The sequence below is a fragment of the Salmo salar genome, chromosome 02, assembly GCF_965601325.2.
Source record: "Salmo salar chromosome 02, fSalSal1, whole genome shotgun sequence".
Classification (NCBI taxonomy): domain Eukaryota; kingdom Metazoa; phylum Chordata; class Actinopteri; order Salmoniformes; family Salmonidae; genus Salmo; species Salmo salar.
In genome coordinates, this window is record NC_138292.1 from 67,105,025 (window position 1) to 67,115,893 (window position 10,869).

Below are 10,869 nucleotides of genomic sequence, written 5' to 3' on the forward strand. Positions count from 1 at the left end.
CCTTATATGCAGACTATCTTCTTTTATACATCTCTAACCCTGTGGAGTCTATACCCGATGGTGGATCAGCAGTCCTGCTCTGAGACGCTTCATGAATATGGCCGTGATGTGCTTTAGGTATTATATCATTACCCAATGGGATGAAAGCCACAGTCTGCAATATTTCCAGCTGTTCAATGTGATGTATGTGAGCATACAGTCTACTACACACGTGTTGTCTGTAAATGTGTAATAACTTGCTATATTCCTGAATGTTCTTATTCGAAGTGAGAGGTAAAACAAATTTCCTGAGGAGATATAACAACCTAATTATATTAGGCATCACTGTGGAGTCTATACCCTATCTCTTGGACATGCTACAAGGTTTTGGGACATTCTCTAGTTATGAGTTAAACCTAACACAAAGTGTGCTCCTCCCCATTAATCAGTTAGCAGAAGGTATTGGATATGGTCTTTACTTATTTGGGGATGAAGGTCACACGCTCATTTAAGGCTCTGTTTAAACATAACTTCAAAACACTCCTGGAGAGCACTAAGCAGGAGTTCATAAGGTGGTCGTCTCTTCCCATTTCACTAGCAGGTCGCATTCATTCTGTTAAGATGACTGTACTATCTATGTTATTGTACTTATTACAAATGAGTCCCATTTTTTTTTTGCCAAAGTCGATATTCAAACAACTGGACAGCTACATTTCAACTTCATTTGGAATAAGTCAAATCCACAAATGACAAAGGTATAAGGCTGCAGGCGAACTGGGCCTTTCCAATGTTTTACACTACTACTGGTCAGCAAATATATCTAAATGTGTTTATTGGGTTTCTACATTTGAAAAAAAGGATGGTCCAACTTGGGCCATCCTTGAGTTACAGTCTTGGTACCAATTCCGAAATCACTTTAGCCTTAAACAAGCAAGCTGCTTCTCTCCATTAACATCTCTTCCAAGCGTCACAGATTGACACGGCATTCCAGTTCTGGCAAAGGAACGGTCTGGTGTTTTTTTGTGACCTATTTGTTGATAACACCTTTGTCTCATTCCATACTCTGAGGGTTGACCATAATCCCAATACCCACTTTATTAGATATCTGCAAACTCTCAGCCTTACCAAAAAACATTTCCCTTCATTTCCACTCGAGCCCACTAAGTGTCCAGTCGAGAGGTGCTTAGAGCTTAACCCTTATCTGAAGGGCACAATCTCCAGATTATACAACATAATACAGAACATTAATCCGCCTTCCTTGGCAAATACAAAATCTGCATGGGATCAAGACATGGGTGGCGAGCTGCCCGATGATATATGGCAACACAGTATTGAGCGTATCCACACATCATCATTTTGCATAAGGAATGGGCTCATTCAGTTCAAAGTTTTGCACTGTCTTCATTACTCAAATGATAGATTGGCAAATATATATCCAAATGTTGACCCCAAGTGTTTGAGATGCCACCAGAGTCCAGCGACTGCGGGACACATGTTTTTGTCATGCCAATATTTGAGTGGGTTCTGGGACCACATTTGTTAAGCATTCTCACATATGTGTAATACAACTGTTAGCCCCAACCCGTTGACTTCCATTTTTGGGGTACTTCCCCTAGACCAGAATGCTACCACGCATCAGGCGAATGCGATAGCCGCCCTCCCTTTATGCAGCGGGTTAAGGAGGTGGTGTCATCTCTGCCTTTGGAGGTTGGGTACACTGTGCATGGGCCCTGACAAAGGTTTGGCTTAACCTGGTCCCCATTAATACCTTGAGAGCCTGTCTTTTACTTCATGTAACTTGCATATTTTGGTATGCTGTCATGTCTGTTCTAGTGGCCATATATTGTGCTGATAAGATTCAACTATAATTATGATACTGATTTTATTTTCTCCATTGTTTTTGTTCCTATTACCGTTTATGTTTCTGCCCTGTTTATGTTTCTATGTTATCCTTGTATGATGCCTTGGTGGGTGGGAGGTGTGGAGGGAGGTGTGGAGGAAGGTGTGGTGGGAGGGGTGGTGGGAGGTGTGGAGGGAGGTGTGGTGGGAGGTGAGGAGGGAGGTGTGGTGGGAGGTGTGGAGGGAGGGGTGGTGGGAGGGGTGGTGGGAGGTTTGGAGGGAGGGGGGTGGGAGGTGTGGAGGGAGGTGTGGTGGGAGGTGAGGAGGGAGGTGTGGTGGGAGGGGTGGTGGGAGGTGTGGAGGGAGGTGTGGTGGGAGGTGAGGAGGGAGGTGTGGTGGGAGGTGTGGAGGGAGGGGTGGTGGGAGGGGTGGTGGGAGGTTTGGAGGGAGGGGGGTGGGAGGTGTGGAGGGAGGTGTGGAGGGAGGGGTGGTGGGAGGTGTGGAGGGAGGTGTGGTGGGAGGTGAGGAGGGAGGTGTGGTGGGAGGTGTGGAGGGAGGGGTGGTGGGAGGTGAGGAGGGAGGTGTGGTGGGAGGTGTGGAGGGAGGGGTGGTGGGAGGGGTGGTGGGAGGTTTGGAGGGAGGGGGGTGGGAGGTGTGGAGGGAGGTGTGGAGGGAGGGGTGGTGGGAGGTGTGGAGGGAGGTGTGGTGGGAGGTGAGGAGGGAGGTGTGGTGGGAGGTGTGGAGGGAGGGGTGGTGGGAGGTGAGGAGGGAGGTGTGGTGGGAGGTGTGGAGGGAGGGGTGGTGGGAGGGGTGGTGGGAGGTTTGGAGGGAGGGGGGTGGGAGGTGTGGAGGGAGGTGTGGAGGGAGGGGTAGATGGGGGAATGAGGGGTTGTGGTTGTACTGTTTTTCTGTTCTCATATCTGAAAACCTATAAATAAAGTACAAAAATAAAATGACAGACATTGCAGGAGCAATTAACAGAATGCTATCTACCCATCTTTATCCCATTGGATCATACCTAGTCCCATCTCGACACAGCAGTAAGCGTGGTCAGGGCGTGGCTCGGGACATCCCGCCACGCAGTAGTAACAGTCTCCCAGTGTACTGATCTTCTCACAGCGCGTCAGCTCACAAAGCCGGTCGAAACGGCCGAAGAGGTCATTGAGGAGCCCCACCAAGGCGTGGGCAGACTTGTTGGCAGACATTTTGGTGAAGCCGACGATATCCGCAAAGAGGATAGAAACAGGCTCCATCCGCTTCATGTTGAATGGCCTGAAGATGATCTGATGATCAAATTAAATCAAACTTTATTTAAAGTGTTTTTAAAATTGTAACACACTTTGCAGTAAATCAATAAGCTTTGCAAGCTTTGCTTGTTCTTCTGGGTCTAGGCCGGTTACCGTAAAGCACTTTGTGACAACTGCTGATGTAAAAAAGGCTTAATAAAATACATTTGATTGATTTGGATAATAAAATAAATAAAAGCAGACCACAAATGGAGCAATAAAGGAGGAACAAAAAAGCATACAAACAAACAATGACTAAAAGGCCAAGCTAAACGGGTGAGTTTTTACACATGATTTTAAAACGCCAGTGGGTTTTTTAAAATCAACCACTGCTCCTCTTACCTGGCCTCTGGGGATCGAAGTCTTCTTCCTCTTATGATGACTATGATGATGGGGATGGTTCTTAGGGCTCGCCGCGATCGACGAAGCCCCCCCAGGACCTCCGACCGTGGACACAGCCGATGCCGAACAAGCCCCGGCAGAGTATCTCTTCCCTGCATTCCCCTCCATCTCCTCGTCCCCCTGCTTCATCAGTTCATCGGCGACCCTCCTCGGCATGACAGAGTGGATCATGCGTTCCTTCAACGCTTTCTCCACCTGTAACATATTCACAAAGACAGTGAACCACTGGTTTCCTTCTCCACCTGGAACGTATTCACAAAGAAGGGTAACAACTGGTTTCCTTCTCCACCTGTAACTTTTCACAAAGACAGGTAACAACTGGTATCGAGAACATCAAGAATGTAACCATTTGTGATCTATTTTATGTTATTTGATTGTTTGATGAGCCTGATGATGAAATTAAATCATCTGGCTATCGATGATTAAATGTGTCAATGTTTTGATTGTATCCGTCTCTAACATATAAATAATAATTACCTCCAGGTCCTTGCCGTGCATGATGGCCTGGCCCACCTTGAGGAAGGTGGAGCGGGATCGCACCTCGGACATGATGAAGAGGTGGATGCCGATGGCGTGGGCACACAGGTGGAGGAGGGCCTTAGCCGGGCCCAGCCAGCGGAGGGTGTCCCATTCCGAGCTAGAAGAACCAAGACCTCCAGGACTAGATCCAGAACCTAGGGACCCTTCTGCACCTCCAACCCCAGCCTCGCCCCACCTATTCCCCCCATAATTTCCTCCACTGCCATCTCTCCCCTGGAGCAGGGGCAGCCACCCTAAGGCTTCAAATAGGACTGAATACAGGAGCCCCAGTAAAACTGAAGCATATAGCCTCACATGGAGAACACTGTAGAGTAGTAGCAGGACCTCCATACACAGAGAGAAGGTGCCCACTGGGGAGATGCAGGGAGCCCGAGTAGGGCCCACTCCGCCTGGGGTGCGAGGGAATGTCAGGTTGCCATCCCTGGTTCTCTCCAGGTAGACGAAGCCTCCTGTCTGGATCTGAGGAGCCAGAGTGATGGCGAATGTGGCCACAATGAGGAGCAGCGAAGCCTGGTTGTACAGGTGAGTATAGGGCCTTGTCAATGTAAAGAGGAAGAGGAAGAGGAGGAAAAGGAGGAAGGAGGCGGTCGGGGCGAGGAAGGTCGCCGGGTCACAGCGGTCGTGGTTGACCCCGAAATACACGCCCCAAAGGAGCGAGGCGGAGGCCATGTATGACAGAACATAGCGGAAGCGACGTTGAGTCTGCGGGAAGCACCTCTCGCGGCACGCCTCTTCGAGTATCGGCGAATCAAACTTGGGGTCCCACCACTGGGCAGCAGACCTCTCAAACAACTGGGGCAGAGTCTTCTGCTGTCTGTGTAATTTATTCATAACAGCCCTCCGAACTCCCGACTCCCCTGAACTACAGCTGGAGGAGATGCTGTATTTGGTGCAGGGTTTGGAGGGATCTCCTTTGGCGGTAGTGGTAGCCCCACCTACTCCACTCCCTCCTCTGGTATTGCTGTCCCTTGTCGTTGGGGTTGGGGGAGAGTCATGATATTGTCGATGCTGTGGCGACGGCGCGTGCTGTGTGTGCTTAGTGTTGTCGATAATCCGCACAGTCACTGCGCCGTCACTGCTTGAGGCGCAGCTAACCTCCGTGGCATGTGGGAGAAGCTGCTGCTGCAGGTGTTGCAGCGGCTGCAATGCCATTATGATGGCTGGAGGAGTGACGTGAAGGGGGAAATACTAATATCTGATCAATGATGGCGGACGGTGCGCCGTCAATGAGGTAACAGTACTAAGTGAAACATCTGGCAGAGGAGGACTAGACAGGAGAGAGAGCAAAAGAGAGAAAGGCAAAAAAGGTGATGGTTGTTATCACGACTTGATATATCGTGTGTACAGAAAATACGTATTTCTACTAGGCTACGCACGAATGTAGCCAAATGTAGCCAACTCACTCATATAAAAGGACCGTTCCAGGCTCTTGAGTAGTTCATTATCCCGACCTCTGTATTACGTCAGCACTCACATTCCATTAATTCGTCCCTTGCCTTTGGAAGCCCTCGCTGGCCACTTTGTTCTCGTGTGTTGCTCTGCTCGCTCTCATCTGGCAGTTGAAATAATTGTAAGTCCTTTCCTCTTTCCTCTCCCCTTCTTTAAACATCCTTCCCCGATATTACGTTTTTTTTTTAAATCACATTACGATTTTTATCGGGTTTAAAAAGCCAATCTGGGGTCAGCTGTTCAAATATTCACTTTTTATTCCAGACCGCGCGCAGTGTTTTGACAGCCGCCAGTGACAGCTCGAGCTCAGCCTCGCTCTCAAGAAGTCCTCACGTGTCTTCTTCACTGAAGATCAAAATAATGTCCCCATGTTATTATTACATTTTAATACACATACAATCCGAAAAGAGAACATTATTTATCTAATGATTCCAAGTCCAAAACGACCCATATTGTGTGTGTCTTGTTTAGGAGTTGTAGGCTATACACAGTAGATTGTTGTCCCACTCATTCCAATAACAAGCTACACATGGTTAGAAAATTGCGACAAAGTTACAGCTTCGGTCCCCTTCTTATCTTATCGGAGCACGCGCTCCAAAACATGTCACTTTAAAGTTCCTTTCCCTTGGAAAAAAAACTAGCGTTAACCTCTTTCCGTTTTAGTTACATGAGTCAACAGTTGAAAATAATAGGCTAACATTCATAGCATAAACTCGTATAGCATATCCTCCTTTCCCTTTCTGACTATTTCAAAGCCCCTGTGTGGGTGAATACTTTCGTGTTATGCTAGCCAAGCTGAAGAGTTAGGCTTTGGCTGTCGGGTCGGGAAGGTGGGTGGGTCGGTCGGTTGGTTCACGACCACCCAAAACCAGCAGCCAGGTAGGCAGCGTCCGTTTAGCGGTCTAGCTGTCCCCCATACCCAGTCTGTAGTTCTTCCACAGCCGGGCCTATTCCCAAGCTCCAGCCCCGTCCTTTCCTGACCTCCCTCTACGGATCTCTACATCGGTAATATCCCCACTTCCAATACGACAGGGACTGTACAGATACAGTAATTATGAGACCTTGAGAAGCGATTTTAAATCGAGAAATAAGTGCCCAAAATATGACAGCTGAGCTGATATAAGCCAACTCCTTTTAGTAGGCTGGAGTCTTGAACAAACTTGTTGGTAAGAGTTGGCAAAACAGAAAGCTATGAAAAACACCCACCCTTGTATGAATAGTCTATTAAATATATAGACTGAAATACAAAACTGTCAAGTTATGTCTACTAAATATTCCTATCGAATATTCACATTTTCCATAGAATAGGCCTATCCAATGAACAGGACAGGCTTTTAAAAACAAAAACTGCAGTTTAAAATTGAAGCAAAAACGTCTCCAGAAACGTCACTACTGTGCTCCCTTCTGTATCCAAAGCTTAGAAACTTTTTCCCAGGCCGTGGTTCCTTCCTCATAGGCTACAGAAGTAGCCAGGACTGTAAACGCGTGGAGTAGAGAACTATGGAGTGCATGGAGAGATTCTGTGAATTTCCTCCTCTTTGCTTTCCCCTAAGGAATAGCGAATTCCCATGAGGAAGAAACAATATATCCTTGATCCTGCTTCCCTTTATTCAATTACCAACGGATAAGACATAGTTCGCGAAATGTGCTGTCTGTCTGTTCCATAAATTCCTCAAGTCTGGATAGCTCGAGATTAGGCTGTCTGCATGCATGTGCCCAGAAGAAGCATAGACCGAGAGAGAGTCCACTCCTTGTTGCGTTTGCGTCCTCTTCCGTTCGAAAGGTTCGGTGACGGTTAAGGTTACCTCCCTATTGCCCGGGTCCGGGTAGCCTAAGTAGGCTAATAAAAACACGTTTTTATGTGTTTTCCCGATTTATCCTGGGGAAGACAACGCAACTCCCGTCACTCCCACCATCTTCCTGTACCCAGACGGAAATTCTCCGCCAGCTGAGGTGGCGGTGCGGTGGAGAAGGGTGGGTGTCCAAAGCGGAGCGACTCCGTAGTATGAGCATCGAGCTTCAGCAGCTCCAGTCTGAAAATACAGCGGGGGGGTATGGTGGCTGATGTTGGGAGCGCGCACGCAGAAATGTATTGTGTGGCTATGGACGAGCACGTATTGAATGAGAGAGAGTAAAACTATTTCAGAATGTAAAACATTTAAATAGGTAGACTAGAAGGCCAAAGTATTAGGCCTATTTTACGCATTTTACGCATAGGCCGTTTTCTTTCCAAATAACATCACACACCACATGACACAAACAGACCAACACGTTAGGTGTACACATACCAATAGATTTCAGTGTTTTTACATGACATGCATGTTCATTGTTGCACAGCTGTTACACATAGACCTATGCCCACGCTAACAGGGTTGTGCCCATAATTCCAACAGTCAGTGATATCATTGATTGAAGGTGCATGAAAAAGGCCTACCCTAATCTAGTAGATAAGGTATGCACACCTATAATTGCCCTGAAGAGAACACTGATCTAGTTTCCATATTCACAGACAGATCTTTGTGTGATACGTCTACTTTGAAGGAAGAATAATACCTACTCTTTGAGTCCAATAAAAATGGCTAGCCTCTTCCACTAGAAGAAAGTTGCCAACACACACACACACACACACACACACACACACACACACACACACACACACACACACACACACACACACACACACACACACACACACACACACAGTCTTGCGCAGCTAACCTTTTGGGGACATACAATTCAGTCCCATTCAAAATCCTATTTTCCTTAACCCCTAGCCCATACCCTAACCTTAACCCAAAAACCTAACCTTAATCCTAAACCTAACCTTAGCTCCTAACCCTAAAACTAACCCTAGCTCCTAACCCTAAACCTATTTCTAACCCTAACACTAATTCTAACCTCAACCCTAAACCCCCTACAAATAGCATTTGACCTTGTGGGGACCAACAAAATCAAATCAAACTTTATTTGTCACATGCGCCGAATACAACATGTGTAGACCTTACTGTGAAATGCTTACTTACAAGCCCTTAACCAGCAGTGCAGTTCAAGAAGAGTTAAGAAAATATTTACCAAATAAACAAAAGTAAAAAATAATAAAAAGTAACACAATAACATAACAATAAGGCTATATACAGGGGGTACCGGTACCGAGTCAGTGTGCGGGGGTACATGTTAGAGGTCATTTTTACATTTAGGTAGGGGTGGAGTGACTATGCATAGATAATAAACAGCGAGTAGCAGCAGTGTACAAAACAAATGAAGGGCGGGGGTTCAATGTAATAGTCCAGTGGCCATTTGATTAAGGAGCCTTTTGGTCCTAGACTTGGCGCTCCAGTACCACTTGCCGTGCGATAGCAGAGAAAATAGTCTATGACTTGGGTGACTGGAGTCGCTGACAATTTTATGGGCTTTCCTCTGACACCGCCTATTATATAGGTCCTGGATTGCAGGAAGCTTGGCCCCAGTGATGTACTGGGCCATACGCACTACACTCTGTAGCGCCTTACGGTCAGATGCCGAGCATTTGCCATACCAGGCGGTGATGCAACCGGTCAAGATGCTCTAGGTGGTGCAGCTGTAGAACTTTTTGAGGATATGGGGACCCATGCCAAATCTGTTCAGTCTCTTGAGGGGGAAAAGGTTTTGTTGTGCCCTCTTCACGACTGTCTTGGTATGTTTGTACATGATAGATCGTTGGTGATGGGGACACCAAGGAACATGAAACTCTCGACCTACTCCACTACAGCCCGTTGATGTTAATGGGGGCCTGTTCAGCCCGCCTTTTCCTGTAGTCCACGATCATGTCCCCAGTTGGTCAAATTTTTGTTTGTTTACTATACTTGTGGAGAATTCTAGTTAAACACGTCCACACACACACACACACACACACACACACACACACACACACACACACACACACACACACACACACCACACGTAACAGATTTCCTGCAGGATTCCTGTAGGACTTTTTGTAAGGGTTGATTTATTCAGTGGGGGTCACGCCCTAATCTATAATCCTTATAATATAGGTATTAAAAAAACACCCACCCACACAAATGGCCAACACACACAAGCTTGGTTTCTCAATGACTGAGGGAGAGTCTTGGTCTGTACTCAGATGGACTTATTTTTGGACTAGATGGACTCAAATTGACTTCGTATTAGACTAAATTGACTTCTTATTTGCTAAAAACAGATCTTTGGCAACTCAATTTATTGGGGATAGAGGAGAACTTATTCTGAGTTCTCAAGCTTCTCACAACAGTTAGTGATAGTTTGTCGCAAGTAGGCCTATCAATACTTTTTCTATATCACCTTTATTTTTCAACTGTTCAAACAGAGTGGTTAGAGTAGCCATGGTGATAGATTTCTGTCCTTTTGTTTTCACGCTGACTGACAGAATAAGGTGAGGTTTGGAGACCTATTAGTTTCTACACAGCTCATTTTATGTGACCAAATGTCCTCTCAGCACTTCACTTCACGATCCATCTTTACCTGTAATACGTCCCAAATGGCAATCTATTCCGTATATAGTGCACTAGGTTTGGCTAGGCCAGGGCTTTTCCATGGGGAATAGGGTGCCATAAACCCTGGTAATCATTTCCATTGACTGCCATTGAGTTCAGGCACCACCTGGTGGAATTCTAGTGCCACTGCAGTGTTTTAATGAAGTAGATGACTGGCGGAAATTATACCCCATTTGTTTTTGCTTTTAACCCTTCCCTTATGTCCCGGTTCAATTTGAGTTAGAAATCACTAAAATACTATTTTACGTAATTTTTCCATCATGACCCTTCATCTACTTTCCTAAGGTTGTGTCTCAAACGTGTAAAACACGTAACAACAACAAAAATTTGACCGGTACCAGAATAGTGACATTCATGATGTTCTGGGTCAATTTGACCTGCAATTTTACCTTGACCTTGGGTCTATATAACTTTTTAACAGGTTGTCCTAGAAACAAGCTGAGGCGGAGCAACACTGATCTTAAGTCAATTTGAAGTACATTTGACCTTTGACCTTGACCTTTGTCTTAGAGACAAGTGGTATTCTGTGCAATAAAGATCTATCCATGACAATCATAAAGGATCTAGGTATGATTTCCTTGTGGTGTCCAGAGGCCGAAGGATAGTGATCTGAAGTTTGGCCAAAAATTTGCAAAAAATTTCATAAATGTCATAATTCCATTGATTTACGACTTTTGTACAGTAATCAAACATTTGGCTCCCAATTTTGAACAGTTGGTCCATCAACTCATATGAAACATTCTCAGCTACTGGAGGAAAATAATTTGTAAGGTTAAAATCATGTATTATTTGTAAAGTTAAAATCCTATTGATGATCTAGATGACTTACTGTACTTATTGTA

At 45.9% G+C, this 10,869-nt stretch overlaps 1 protein-coding gene across 1 annotated transcript in view; it reads right to left on the reverse strand.

The window, feature by feature from the left end:
• Positions 1 to 7,537, reverse strand: part of LOC106590466 (adenylate cyclase type 9) — a 108,763-nt gene extending 101,226 nt beyond the window's left edge. Inside the window, exons 1-4 of the mRNA XM_082966178.1 lie at positions 5,450 to 7,537; positions 3,984 to 5,313; positions 3,447 to 3,701; positions 2,837 to 3,101 (exon numbers count right to left, since the gene is read on the reverse strand). Of these exons, the coding sequence (XP_082822304.1) occupies positions 2,837 to 3,101; positions 3,447 to 3,701; positions 3,984 to 5,198 (1,735 nt within the window). The 5' untranslated portion in view covers positions 5,199 to 5,313; positions 5,450 to 7,537. The remainder of the gene's footprint in view (positions 1 to 2,836; positions 3,102 to 3,446; positions 3,702 to 3,983; positions 5,314 to 5,449) is intronic.
• Positions 7,538 to 10,869: the final 3,332 nt, after the last annotated feature.